General features: G+C 38.3%; 1 protein-coding gene across 4 annotated transcripts in view; it reads right to left on the bottom strand.

Annotated features, from left to right (window-relative positions):
• Positions 1-15,671, bottom strand: part of ITPR2 (inositol 1,4,5-trisphosphate receptor type 2) — a 524,966-nt gene that overhangs the window by 257,300 nt on the left and 251,995 nt on the right. For all 4 annotated transcript variants that reach the window (XM_082419574.1, XM_082419572.1, XM_082419571.1 and 1 more), the window contains 4 exons: positions 14,742-14,864; positions 13,895-14,095; positions 11,311-11,562; positions 8,527-8,652 (listed from right to left, as the gene is read on the bottom strand). In XM_082419574.1, the coding sequence (XP_082275700.1) occupies positions 8,527-8,652; positions 11,311-11,562; positions 13,895-14,095; positions 14,742-14,864 (702 nt within the window). The remainder of the gene's footprint in view (positions 1-8,526; positions 8,653-11,310; positions 11,563-13,894; positions 14,096-14,741; positions 14,865-15,671) is intronic.

The raw sequence follows: 15,671 nt of genomic DNA, 5'->3' as shown, positions 1-15,671 counted from the left end.
CACATCAGGACCCAGGGGACGGAGCAGTGGCCCCAGGGGAGACTGAACCAGACCTACCTGCTAGTGTTGGAGGGTCTCCTGCAGAGGCAGGGGGTGGCTGTGGCTCACCGTGGGGACAAGGACACTGGCAGCAGGAGTTCTGGGAAGTACTCCTTGGCATGAGCCCTCCCAGAGTCTGCCATTAGCCCCACCAAAGAGGCCACGTAGGCTCCAGTGTTGGGTTGCCTCAGGCCAAACAACCAACAGGGAGGGAACCCAGCCCCACCCATCAGCAGTCAAGCAGAATAAAGTTTTACTGAACTCTGACCACCAGAGTAACAGTCAGCTCAACCCACCACCAGTCCCTCCCATCAGGAAACTTGCAGAAGCCTCTTACATAGCCTCATCCACCAGAGGGCACACAGCAGAAGCAAGAAGAACTACAATCCTGCAGCCTGTGGAACAAAAACCACATTCACAGAAACACAGACAAGATGAAAAGGCAGAGGGCTATGCACCAGATGAAGAAACAACATAAAACCCCAGAAAAACAACTAAATGAAGTGGAGATAGGCAACCTTCCAGAAAAAGAATTCAGAATAATGATACTGAAGATGATCCAGGACCTCGGAAAAAGAATGGAGGCAAAGATTGAGAAGATGCAAGAAATGTTTAACAAAGACCCAGAAGAATTAAAGAACAAACAAACAGAGATGAACAATACAATAACTGAAATGAAAACTACTCTGGCAGGAATCAATAGCAGAATAACTGAGGCAGAAGAACGGATAAGTGACCTGGAAGACAGAATGGTGGAATTCACTGCTGCGGAACAGAATAAAGAAAAAAGAATGAAAAGAAATGAAGACAGCCTAAGAGACCTCTGGGACAACATTAAACGCAACAACATTCGCATTATAGGGGTCCCAGAAGGAGAAGAGAGAGAGAAAGGACCAGAGAAAATATTTGAAGAGATTATAGTCGAAAACTTCCCTAACATAGGAAAGGAAATAGCCACCAAATCCAGGAAGCGCAGAGAGTCCCATACAGAATAAACCCAAGGAGAAACACGTCGAGACACATAGTAATCAAAGTGGCAAAAATTAAAGACAAAGAAAAATTATTGAAAGCCACAAGGGAAAAAAGACAAAAAACATAAAAGGGAACTCCCATAAGGTTAACAGCTGATTTCTCAGCAGAAAGTCTACAGGCCAGAAGGGCACGTGACATGATATACTTAAAGTGATGAAAGGGAAGAACCTACAACCAAGATTACTCTACCGGGCAAGTATCCCACTCAGATTCGATGGAGAAATCAAAAGCTTTACAGACAAGCAAAAGCTAAGAGGATTCAGCGCCACCAAACCAGCTCTACAACAAATGCTACAGGAACTTCTCTATGTGGGAAACATAAGAGAAGAAAGGACCTACAAAAACAAACACAAAACAATTAAGAAAATGGTCATAGGAACATACATATTGATAATTACCTTAAACGTAAGTGGATTAAATGCTCCAACCAAAAGACACAGGCTCGCTGAATGGATACAAAAACAAGACCCATCTATATGCTGTCCATAACAGACCCACTTCTGACTTAGGGACACATACAGACTGAAAGTGAGGAGATGGAAAAAACTATTCCATGCAAATGGAAATCAAAAGAAAGCTGGAGTACCAATACTCATATCAGATAAAATAGACTTTAAAATAAAGAATGTTACAAGAGAAAAGGAAGGACACTACATAATGATCAAGGGATCAATCCAAGAAGATATAACAATTATAAATATATATGCACCCAACATAGGAGCACCTCAATACATAAGGCAACTGCTAACAGTTGTAAAAGAGGAAACTGACAGTAACACAATAGTAGTGGGGGACTTTAACACCTCACTTACACCAATAGACAGATCATCCAAAATGAAAATAAATAAGGAAACAGAAGCTTTAAATGACACAATAGACCAGATAGATGTAACTGATATTTAAAGGACATTCCATCCAAAAACAGCAGATTACACTTTCTTCTCATGTGCACATGGAACATTCTCCAGGATAGATCACATCTTGGGTCACAAATCAAGCTTCAGTAAATTTAAGAAAATGGAAATCATATCAAGCATCTTTTCTGACCACAACACTATGAGATTAGAAATCAATTACAGGGAAAAAACCGTAAAAAACACAAACACATGGAGGCTAAACAATACGTTACTAAATAACCAAGAGATCACTGAAGAAATCAAGAACTACCTAGAGACAAATGACAATGAAAACACGACGATCCAAAACCTATGGGATGCAGCAAAAGCAGTTCTAAGAGGGAAGTTTATAGCTATACAAGTCTACCTCAAGAAACAAGAAAAATCTCAAACAAACAATCTAACCTTACACCTAAAGGAACTAGAGAAAAAAGAACAAACAAAACCCAAAGTTAGCAGAAGGAAAGAAATCATAAAGATCAGAGCAGAAATAAATGAAATAGAAACAAAGAAAACAATAGCAAAGATCAATAAAACTAAAAGCTGGTTCTTTGAGAAGATAAACAAAATTGATAAACCATTAGGCAGACTCATCAAGAAAAAGAGGGAGAGGACTCAAATCAATAAAATTAGAAATGAAAAAGGAGAAGTTACAACAGACACTGCAGAAATACAAACCATCTTAAGAGACCACTACAAGCAACTCCATGCAAATAAAATGGACAACCTGGAAGAAATGGACAAATTCTTAGAAAGGTATAACCTTCCAAGACTGAACCACAAAGAAATAGAAAATATGAACAGAGCAATCACAAGTAATGAAATTGAAACTGTGATTAAAAATCTTCCAACAAACAAAAGTACAGGACCAGATGGCTTCACAGGTGAATTCTATCAAACATTTAGAGAAGAGCTAACACCCATCCTTCTCAAACTCTTCCAAAAAATTGCGGAGGAAGGAACACTCCCAAACTCATTCTATGAGGCCACCATCACCCTGATACCAAAACCAGACAAAGATACTACAAAAAAAGAAAATTACAGACCAATGTCACTCATGAATAGCGATGCAAAAATCCTCAACAAAATACTAGCAAACAGAATCCAACAACACATTAAAAAGATCATACACCATGGTCAAGTGGGATTTATCCCAGGGATGCAAGGATTCTTCAATATACACAAATCAGTCAGTGCGATTCTCCAGATTAACAAACTGAAGAATAAAAACCATATGGTCATCTCAATAGATGCAGAAAAAGTTTTGACAAAATTCAACACCCAGTTATGATAATAACTCTGCAGAAAGTGGGCATAGAGGGAACCTACCTTAACATAATTAAGGCCATATATGACAAACCCACAGCAAACATCATTCTCAATGGTGAAAAACTGAAAGCATTTCCTCTAAGATCAGGAACAAGACAAGGATGTCCACTCTCACCACTATTATTCAACATAGTTTTGGAAGTCCTAGCCATGGCAATCAGAGAAGAAAAAGAAATAAAAGGAATACAAATTGGAATAGAAGAAGTAAAACTGTCACTGTTTACAGATGACATGATACTATACATAGAGAATCCTAAAAATGCCACCAGAAAACTACTACAGCTAATCAATGAATTTGGTCAAGTTGCAGGATACAAAATTCATGCACAGAAATCTCTTGCATTCCTATACACTAATGATGAAAAATCTGAAATAGAAATTAAGGAAACACTCCCATTTACCATTGCAACAAAAAGAATAAAATACCTAGCAACAAACCTACCTAGGGAGACAAAAGACCTGTTTGCAGAAAACTATAAGACACTGATGAAAGAAATTAAAGATGATACCAACACATGGAGAGATATACCATGTTCTTGGATTGGAAGAATCAATATTGTGAAAATGACTATATTACCCAAAGCAATCTACAGATTCAATGCAATCCCTATCAAATTACCAATGGCATTTTTTACAGAACTAGAACAAAAAATCTTAAAATTTATATGGAGACACAAAAGACCCCGAATAGCCAAAGCAGTCTTGAGGGAAAAATACGGAGCTGGAGGAATCGGACGCTCTGACTTCAGACTATACTACAAAGCTACAGTAATCAAGACAATATGGTACTGGCACAAAAACAGAAACATAGATCAATGGAACAAGATAGAAAGCCCAGAGGTAAACCCACGCACCTATGGTCAACTAATCTATGACAAAGGAGACAAGGATATACAATGGAGAAAAGATAGTCTCTTCAATAAGTGGTGCTGGGAAAACTGGACAGCTACATGTAAAAGAATGAAACTAGAATGCTCCCTAACACCATACACAAAAATAAACTCAAAATTGATTTGAGACCTAAATGTAAGACCGGACACTATAAAATTCTTAGAGGAAAACATAGGAAGAACACTCTTTGCCATAAATCACAGCAAGATCTTTTTTGATCCAACTCCTAGAGTAATGGAAATAAAAATAAACAAATTGGACCTAATGAAACTTAAAAGCTTTTGCACAGCAAAGGAAACCATAAACAAGACTAAAAGACAACCCTCAGAATGGGAGAAAATATTTGCAAACAAATCAATGGACAAAGGATTAATCTCCAAAATATATAAACAGCTCATGCAGCTCAATATTAAAAAAACAAAACAACCCAATCCAAAAATAGGCAGAAGACCTAAATAGACATTTCTCCAAAGAAGACATACAGATGGCCAAGAAGCACATGAAAAGATGCTCAACATCACTAATTATTAGAGAACTGAAAATCAAAACTACCATGAGGTATCACCTCACACCAGTTAGAATGGGCATCATCAGAAAATCTACAAACAACAAATGCTGGAGAGGGTGTGGAGAAAAGGGAACCCTCTTGCACTGTTGGTGGGAATGTAAATTGTTACAGCCACTATGGAGAACAGTATGGAGGTTCCTTAAAAAACTATAAATAGAATTACCATATGATCCAGCAATCCTACTACTGGGCATATACTCTGAGAAAACCATAATTCAAAAAGACACATGCACCCCAATGTTCATTGCAGCACTATTTACAATAGCCAGGTCATGGAAGCAACCTAAATGCCCATCGACAGACGAATGGATAAAGAAGATGTGGTACATATATACAATGGAATATTAGTCAGCCATAAAAAGGAACGAAATTGGGTCATATGTTGAGACGTGAATGGATCAAGAGACTGTCATACAGACGGAAATAAGTCAGAAAGAGCAAAACAAATATCGTATATTAACGCATATATGTGGAACCTAGAAAAATGGTACAGATGAACCGGTTTGCAGGGCAGAAATTGCGACACAGATGTAGAGAACAAACGTATGGACACCAAGCGGGGAAAGCGGGGGTGGGGGGTGGTGGTGTGATGAACTGGGCGATTGGGATTGACATCAGTGTATACACTGATGTGTATAAAATGGATGACTAATAAGAACCTGCTGTATAAAAAAAAAAAAATCTGGCTCAATTTTGGCTTCTAACAAAGTTGCGCAGTAATGAAATCAGTTGTCTCACAAAAAAGTAGTGAGATCATTGTAAATGGATATATACAGGCAGGTGCTAAAAACTGTGAACTGCAGGACCGCCAGTCTCTTTCAACCCTAAGATCCTACGATTCTTTAGGTCCAATGTACCAAATACCTTTCCTCCAGATTGCCTTCACCATGTCTCACTGATGTAAATCAGTTGTTCCAGGATTTCATAACTTTGTTGTAATATGTGAATTTAGTCCATCTCTACATCAAGTCACTCTTGTGTGTGTCCAGCTTCATGAACATGGTTTCTGGCTCTTGCTTGTGTAAGACGGTCCCCCTTTAGGTTATCCTCAACATTATTATCGGGTCTTGGGGAAGCTACTTGAAATTGCTTTAAAGGCTACATATAACCTTGTAATAATACCCGTGATGTTAACCATGATAGGGATAAAATGGATGATGGCACCAACTCTCCTACTAAGTGCCGAGCACGTGCGAAGAGCTATATACATATTATCTCATTCAATCCTCCCAGTAACGCCATAAGGAATGTGTTATTTTTGTATGTATTTGACAAATAAGGAAACTCAGGGTCAGAGGGGTAAGCACCTTGCCCAGGATAACTGAGCTAGTAAGAGACAGAATCTGAACTTGAACTCTGGCCTGGCTGATGACTCTAAAATGCCTATCGCTAACTACCTTGCTCTACGGCAGTGATTCTCGAAGTGTGGTCGCTGGACCAGCAGCTTCAGCATCACCTGAAAACTTGTTAAAAATGCCAAGTCTCACATCTACTGAATCAGAAACTATGGGCGTGGGGCCCAGCAACATGTGTTCTAACAAATCCTCCAGAAAATTCTGCTGCGCACTGAAGTTTGAGAGCTACTGTTCTACTGAACTGAAAATTCGCCTCAAAGGCCACATTCTACTCATTTAACCATATTTTTTTTGTATTTGAATTTGAAAGTGTGTGGTGACTCCTGAATCTGTCTTCACGGGGAGAAACACAAATCCCAAATATGGAAAAGTCAGGTTTCCTGTCCCTTCCCTGAAGTAGGAAGGGTGAGTCCTTGTCATTCTCGGTGAGGGGATAAGAGAGTTGCTGCTTTAAAATATAAATCAGAGGGAGACAAGAAGGAAAGAAAAAAAATGCTTCTGCAGTATATAGTTAAGCTGTTGTGGTTAGACATAATGATTGAATAGACCAAGAAAACTTGAAATTCCCTTAAAGCCTTTATATACTAATAACATTATGTCTACTTAAATATTGAATAGCTAAAATAAAAATCCTCCCTACATGCATACTTTAAAAAAAAAAAAAGAATATACATCCTTTAGCCTTATGAATAAACACATCAATGGAAAGACTGTTTCCAAGGTAGCATAATCCATGGCAGTTATCATCAAGCCTTCTTTGGTTTAAAAATAAAAATCCTTTCAGCTTGGCAGATCATGCTGCCTAGAATGTGACCTTGGTCTTTCCAAGCTTATCTTTAGTCCATAGCACTGTGCAACGCTGCAAATCAGTCTTCTGTAATCTCTTTAATGTCTTCCTGCACGTGCAGTTTTAAAGCTCAGCCATCAGCATATAAACCATCGTTTACTCCAAGGTCTCTGGAGATACTTGTGGCCAGTCACTTACAAGGGCTTTCACAAGGTCATGGGGGTAAATGTGAGTGGTATGTAAGTCCTGTGTAAAACAGGATGACTCCTCCACAGGTGCAGGTCTACCTGAGGAAGGTAACGAGTGGCTTTTAAGGTCTACAGAAATGAAGTAAAACAGGATTGCCTTGCTTCACACATGCGTGAACACAGCAGAGCTCACTCATACTACCCCATACCAAAGGCGAAATAAGTACATTCCACCTGCGCGCCTTGACTAAATAAAAGAGTTCCTGGACTGGAATATGTGATTTATTCTATTATCTAAGATTGCTCTTGGATGCCTGGATCTGCAGCTAATGTTTTATTATATCCCTTTAGCCTTCCTTCCTTCCAGAAAGAATTGTAGGAAGGCAGTGAGCTAATGGATAGCAATCAGCATCCATCCGTGTGGACTTCACGAGTTCACTCACCCCTCTCCTCCAGTACATCTAAGTGAAGCCCATGTAAACTACCAGCACTCAGGAATGCAGGAAGCCAAAGGACTGGGACAGGCCACCGTAAGTCATAATTAAGTCTAAGGAGTTAGCTATACACTATCTTCTATTAGTGAAACTCTTATTTGAACATTATGTCCCATAATTTTAATGGGAAAACTGGAGAAGATCCTCCCCCCACAGAAAAACTAAAATAATACACCCTGGACATTATCATTCAGCAGGCGAAAAAGGGGCTAAGATACTAACTAAAATTAAGTGCTATCTATCAAAGATTCCTTCCTTCCTTTCTTCGTTCATTCATTTACTCAATATTAACAGAGCAAAAACATGCTAGACAGTATCTAGAAAATGCCAGCCAGCTCCATGTGTCCTCCCCAACCCCCCAAAAAGCCAAACATGAGAAAATGGACTCAAAGTAAAAAGCAGACTGTATTTTGACTGACGTGAGTGAAAGCAGCAGATGATTCAATTACTGGAGTGTGCTCCAGTAATCCCAAAGAAGACGTGGAATAGGCAACAGTGGGCAGTGCTGGGTCCTAAATAGTCTGCAAGTACCTACCTGCCCGAAAGCAGTATGCAAGACCTCGTGAGATCTCTTCCATCTATGGTTTATAATTGCATTCATGATACAAGGTCGAACACAAATTGACCTCTGCCAAATATCATCTCTAAACAATGTAAAAAGGCTACTAAAATTCCATTTACTAACAGGCCAACATGGTCAGTTGTAAAAGTGAAAATGAACACCTTGCTGCCATATACACTGTACTGGCATTTTGAGTACATTAACTCATTAAATCTCACAGTCTTATGAAACTCAGTCACAACTTTTTGAATGTAACAGATGACATCTAAACATAGTGGGTTTAACTCTAAGTTTTCATCCAGATGCTTGATACTGTTTAGTCAAAATGTATATCAACAACCTTACTAAACATGAAGTAGTATTTAATGATCAACGTGTAACTTACCCTTGCCATATCCACCAAGAAGTTCTCAAATAATTTCCAAATGTGGTTACTTGTGTAGATTTCTTTCATTTCCACTTCAGTGTCAACATAACAGTGATTAACAAAATTCACATAAGCAATTTTAACCTGTGCAAATTTCAAATAGAAAAGAAAGTGAGTTTTTTCTTTATTCTTCATCTTCAAATATCTATTATGAATGGTTATTTGAAACTGTGTTATTTCCTATAGTAAATTATAGTATACTTTGGGTCTACCCAGAGAGCATTCCCATCTCCTTTCTTCTACTAAAACACTCCACCCCCTGATCCAGGGTAAACACATGACCTAGTATTCCATTCCCCTGGGCCCAGTGATTGGTGTGAGAATGTGAACTTCATGTAAACCAAGTCTAACATATTTCTGACACTAGGAGTCAAAAGTGCTCCCTTTCCCTCTCTCCCTCCCTCTCTTCCCTCCTCTCCCCCTCCCCTCCCCACCTCCCCTCCCCTTCTCTGTCTCTGTCATTCATTCATTCATTCATTCATTCATATTCTCTCTCTCTCTCTTTCCCCCTCTCTCATTGTCAAAATGGAACAAGGTCAACCTGGACTCCAAGACCCATCTTCTCCAGGTGTATGGAGGAAAATTATGCTCAGATAAAGAGAATGAGGCAAAAACCACAAAGGAAAAGGGAACAAGAGATAGAAGGAATTCTGACATTGTTTGAACCTCTTGAATCACGTGAACAACTATTCTTCAAATTCCCAAATACAAGAGCCAATAAAATTCCCTTTTAAAATTTAAACTAGTTTAAATTAGGTTTCTGTCACTTGCAACCAAGAGAGATCTAATACAATGCTTCAATATGTTGACTAAATAATACTTTATTGCCATTCAAAAGCATTTAAATTACTATTTCTGAGAAGAAGCAGGCTTACAGTTTACCAAAAAAAAAAAAAAATTGAATTATTTTAAGATGTAGTAAAGTTCCTTTCCAGATTTAGCAAACTTCCTCATAAAAGACTGGCATGAGCCTCACCAACATATACCATTTCTAAAGTGCATAGGGCAATAGTTTTTGTTTTTCCTTTTCTTTCCTCTTCTCTTTTCTCACCTCTTCTTTTCTTTCCTCTCTCTCTCTCTGTATAAGAATGTGATGAATGCTATAAATTTCCCCAGAAAAATGCACACACATAAAAAAATCATGTAAACAATTTCAGAGGGTTCATAGAATCCGAGTTAGAACCATAAGGAATACAGGGCCAGCTTTCATGCCCTCAGTACTTATCTCTACCTGACTGAGGCCTGAAGCAAATCTTCAATGGCAGGGTGCCTGTGTCACGGAGACATCAGAGCCATTTGGTGCATTATCATAATCATCTTGACAGCAGTTGATATGCATTCAGTGCTTGCTACATGCCAAACACCTTCAGCAGTCTGTATGTAATATCTTAATTTAATCCTCCACCAATCCTATCAAGTACATACTATAATTATTTCACTTCAAAATTGTGTAAATTGAAGATTAGAAGGTTAAGTAACCTGTTGGAATCAGTCACACAGCTAGAAAGTAATGGATCCAAGATTCTGACTCATTCTTTAATCCATTTGTTCATTCATTCAGAACATACTTATTAAATGTAGGTTCAGGTTCAGACAATATAATGGTGACCACAAACAGACCCAGGTGTTACTCTCATTTAGCTTATAATCTTGGTAAAGAATGTGAAGGCTACAGATATTTTTAACTAATAAAATTCAAATACCAAATTTCAAATTATAGACTCTTATAGACTCTACTATGGGAAGCCAGGAGGGTCTTCCTTGAAGAAGTAATGCTTGAATCAAGATCTGAAGGATGAAGAGGGGTGAAGCAGGTGAATATAAGAGGTTAGAGTGGTATGTCAGAGAGAACTGCATGGCCAGAATCAGGACCTCAAATAAAGGCAGAACCCACAGATTTAATCACTACACTATGCTTCCTTTCTTTGCCATCTTATTTCAAACCAATCAAGTCATGAAGTACCCTTGGTTTGAGGTATCAACAATTCTACAAAATTTCATAAAAATATACTTTCAAGTCCATCACTATGTAGGACTATTTGGAAGTAGGGAAGTTAACCTAACCTGAGGCCTTTTTAAGTTACTGTGATTTAAAATGTTTGGATTTAGTGTATCACATGTTTATAAACTTTGCAACAATACACCACAACGGTAGAAAAGAAAAAAATTATTGCAATGTACATTCCTGGAAGCCTTGTTAATCTTGTTGGCAGACAACCAGTTTCTAATGAGTTTCTTCCCTGCCATCATGCCAAACAAGGAAGGAGGGTAAACGATGATGTGTGAATAAAGCAAAATGTGTGTCCATATTTCCAAGAATGCATCTATTCCATAAAGCAAAGGTAAACCTAGAGAATCTGATAGTGATCCTGCAGTACCATCCTAGCCTCTCCTATTGATGACTGTGAATTATTTATGAAGCATGTGTTTTATGCTCAGGAACATACTAGAGGTTACAAGTCAATTTTTCAGTTTGATCACAATGCCATACCTAGAAATTCCTATAGTAGCTTCTAGTAAACTAATAGCGGCTATACTTTAAAAAGGTTTATCATCTTTCATAGTTTCTTGTAGAACAAAAGAGTAAACTTTTTATGCTCTTTTAAATTTTCCTAATTGTATAGCTAACTACAATTCCTTCACTAAATATATTATCTCATTATAAATAATAGTAGGAGGACTTCTGGTACTTATTAAAAATTAATAACAATTCTATAGCTGCTAAGCTTTTGCCAGGCTTACCTCAGGGATGCAGTCGTCATGGGTCACCACCCTCACTATGTCGTCCAGGGGCAGAAGGGAATTGCACTTGATTTCGGTGTAGACATTTTTCCCCTCTGTGCATGCTGCCAGCAACTCCACAAGGGTGATGTGGTAGGCTAAGGGGCCACTCTCATCCCCTCGGTCTCTCTCTGAACACATCATATGGAGAAGGATGGGAAATGATGCTCTATCATTGTAAAATATCAGCACATCTTCACCCCCATTTATCAACTGAAATGATAATAAGAGAGTCGACATAGCAGTCCAAATGTTCATCCTTGCAGTTATTTCCAAAGGCTTGGTCTATCTGGAAATATGTGCATCTCTTTGTAAAAACATAGATAACACTGCAAATGCAGAACTACACCAAGGCAGGATGGTAAAAAGATTCTAGGCATGTGTCAAGTGATTAGTTATGAATGTTATCAAAACCAGTCGGAGAGACATGGGAGAGGTGGATAGGGGCAAGAATTAATGACACAGATGACAGTAAATTGTTCAGTGAGTCACCCACTGAAATTAAACCTGCAAAATATTCCAATGAAGTTACTTTCTTCTACTTCAAATGGTAGACTCCATTGCCAAGCATGAGAAATCTCGTAAGTATAATTTTACTATAGAATAAAATATCCCCATCTCCTTCAATAGTGACAGAAGAAGTAAGCAAGTACACTGAACCAAATGCAACTCTACGAGAATTTGGAGATTCCACGTGTCATGGATATCGGTAGAGAATGGAGGTAAAAGCAGAGATGGGAGAAATAAAGAGAAAAAGACAACTTTTAAAAGAGAGAGAGACAAAGAATGAATATGTAGGGGCTTGTAGGACATAAATTTTCCTCCCTGTTTCGTTTATATAACTTCAGTGGAGAATTCCAGCAGGTGGTAATTTTATTGCTCAATCACCGTAATGTCTTGTCTATTTTGGGGGGAAACTGTATTATTATTTTATTGAGGAATCCACTTTGACTGTCGTGAAGCCCAGGCTGAGTTAACAGTGATGAGTTCTGGAGGAACTACACCCCACTCCAGACTTCATAACCACTATCTTCTCTCTCTTTCAGTTTTCAACTGAAAACCCAGACTCAAGAGGTCTCAATCCCTGCCCTCCAATTCCTGGAAGATGCCAAGGCCAACTATGTAAGAGGTTTTGACAGAGAAGACTTTTGTCTTCCCAGAAGACAAACCCTCTACTTTGCTTTATGAGGCAGATAGCAACCCCAAACCACAGACAGGTCAGGACCTGCGCAGGCCTCAATTCTTATTGTCTATTACAGTACCAGTTTTCTAATCCCAATGTGAAATATTTTGGTGGAGAACACAGATTATGTAATTTTTTCCTCTATTTTATTTGAATTGATAAAATATTTAAATTGATGACAATTAATTGGCTTACCCAGAAAGTTTTGTTGAAAGTGAATGTATATGGGTCAAAAATTTATATATTAACATAATATTATAAATACTTCTTTACACATAGAAATGCTTCACCTAATAAATGCCATAGGACTGGCTTAACTATTTGCTGCTTTCCCATTTTAAGTCTTTCCATGATGATTTTCCAAAATAAAGTTAAATCTCACATTTCTAGGCAATGAAGGGCTAATGTTAATGTAAATACAGATAAGAGGTAAATTTTACACGTTTAAAATGCTCCTTAAATGTTAATAACAATAATTTATGTTTAAAATTCAAGGCTTCAAGCTGAATTAACTTTAAGATTTCTACGGGGCAAGAGGGACTCATTGTACCAATACAGAAACTACTCCCACTCTCAAATTTAAGGTACATAATTATGAAAATCCCCCCAAATCAATATAATCTATTATATAACTTGTTTGTAGCCATGTTTGAAAGCTGCCTAATCCATACAGGCCTTTAGAGAACCATTAGGTCACAGAGCAATGATTTACCCAAACAGGCTCTAAGTATTCTCCAAAGTATCACTTGGTTCCTAGTGAGTAACTCATTCATTGTATAAATCTTGCTCAATGACAAACATCATATTGAAAAGGGCAAAATAAATGAAGTACTTCATCCATTTGCTTTTCTTAAATTTTTAACTTACTCTAAATAGCTAAGTTTCCATATATAACGAATCACTGATGGATAATTTCTATTCATTAGTTTCATTCCCTTCAAAGCCCCCTGTAAATAGTAGCAAAGAACACCCATTCTATGTTTCAGGAACCGAGTAATAAGGGCACTCGAAAAGCAGAGTTTAATCTATTTTTGTTACAGATTGAAACTTAAAAATATAAAATTTAATCACTTTCATTCTAAATAACCTATAACGTTTCATAGGATTTTACCCATTATTTAAAATACACAAATTCATTAAGAATCAAAAAGAAAAATAAACTCCTAGAAAATGATAACATCAACTTATGATACGTTACTTCCCTAGGTCTAAGCAAAATACATTTGTGCTTAAGTAGTCGTACTTAATTTATTTTCCAAACCTATGTTGCTGGGGGATTGTTTTTCACTCTAAAATAACAGAAAACCTATATTTGAGCATATCGTTTATGTGAACCTGATAAAATGCAAACTGAGAACATACCTCGGTCATCACCATATCCTGGCATTTCTTCACATATTTACCATCTGCTTTGACAATCGTCTGCAGAAACCTCAGGTACTCCACGTGGCGGCCGTGCGTCTCAATGCAGTGCACGAAGTGCTGGATAACCCTCTCGCTAATTTCATTGCACAGATGGTAATTGTTCATGAAGATGTGCCGCATGGTTTCTGCTTCAAGGAGCTACACACAGAGGAATGTGCCCTTGTAACTCTGACAAGATCAATTTTCTATTCTACAGTACTTAGACCAATTGCACAGCTTGTGATCAGTTTCCTATTTTACGCAAAACTGTAGTGAGTTTTCTGTGCAAGTCTTCTACAAAGTGCATTGAGATTATTCAGCATTTAAAAAAAAAACTGAGCTCACAAAGGAATTTAGTTGGAAAACGGAGCTTATTATAAAGGTCAACAAGTTGGCAACAGTATTCTTGAGATTAATTTAATTATGTATTATTCAAAAGTAGCTGTTCCTTAGTATTCGCCAACACATGTTTTACAGAGCAGAGTTAACTCCACCTTTGAGTTTTCCAGATTTAACTTACTCATGGCATCACAGAGTTAGTCTTTGTCCTACCACATCTTTTTCCTAACATTAAACTATGTACATATAAATGAAGTTGTCATCTGCAGGTAAGATCTGTGTAATTTTTCACGTTTCTTTAAATGCTTCCTTAATGGAAATAAAAGATATTCACTTTTAGGAGGAGAACCCCCTACAAGGAAAAAAATGTGGTGATGAAGATGAATAAAATTCCATCCATCAATGTTGCTAAAACGAATGAGATGGACACTTTACTATAAATATTAGAAGCCACTCAAATACTTACACCAGGGGTTAAAAACAAATTCAGATGTTTATGGAGGAGAACTTGATTCTGTGGATTTCCCCGACAGAAATTCTGCAGGAATGTATGGGCCAGATTCATTACTTCATTCATCTTTTCATCATTCTGGAAGTTAAAGAGTAGCACGTGATACAGAGAAACACACCAGAGCAAAAATATTATCAAAGAATATATTTTTTCGCACATGCATTTTTTCCACCATGCCACTATTTTATGCTCCCCTTTCTGCGTCTACACCTCTCCCGGTTACCCCGCCCCATCCACCCTCCCCATTTTGTAGATGTCTCTCCCCTTCTCTTAATTCTCCTCCTATCTGTTCTGCTCCACTCTTTCCTCCTCCTTTTTGTTTCATGGCCCATCTCTCATTCTCCCCAACTTTCCTGCTTGTCCACTACAATTTCCCATCTCCATACAAAGCTGCCTCTTCTCCCCTGCCTCTGTCCCCACACCCCCGCCGTCCCCCCTCCCTCTCTCTCTGGCCCCCTTATTCTCCTGGGTTCTGCTCCCTTCTGGTCTGCACCCTCCAATCCCTCTCTTTCCTCCCCTCTCTTGGATTTCCCATCTTTCCCAGTGTTTCCATGTACCTGGATCTTCCTGTTCCTTTTGTTTTTTGTTTCTCCTCCTTCCCCACCATCTCTATCCCCCTCTTTCTCCAACTCCTCCCTTTCTACTTTTCCAGGAGGCATCTATCCCTCCTCCTCTGGCCCCTTCTGCTCCTTCTCTCCTGCTCTCACTCCCTTGTCCTCCTGCTTTGCCTCCACTCTTTCTTCTCTCTACTCACTTGCCCTCTTTTCCCCACTCTGTAACTTTCTCTCTGTATATATAGTTCTGACTTTACCTCTGGTCTCTCCTCTCCCCTCTTTGTGCACCCTCCTTTGGTGACTTACTTTGTCTGTTTTTTCCATCTCATTC

The sequence above is a fragment of the Balaenoptera physalus genome, assembly GCF_965194825.1.
Source record: "Balaenoptera physalus genome assembly, chromosome: 13".
NCBI classification, from domain to species: domain Eukaryota; kingdom Metazoa; phylum Chordata; class Mammalia; order Artiodactyla; family Balaenopteridae; genus Balaenoptera; species Balaenoptera physalus.
This window is presented reverse-complemented; position numbering and strand designations above follow the sequence as displayed.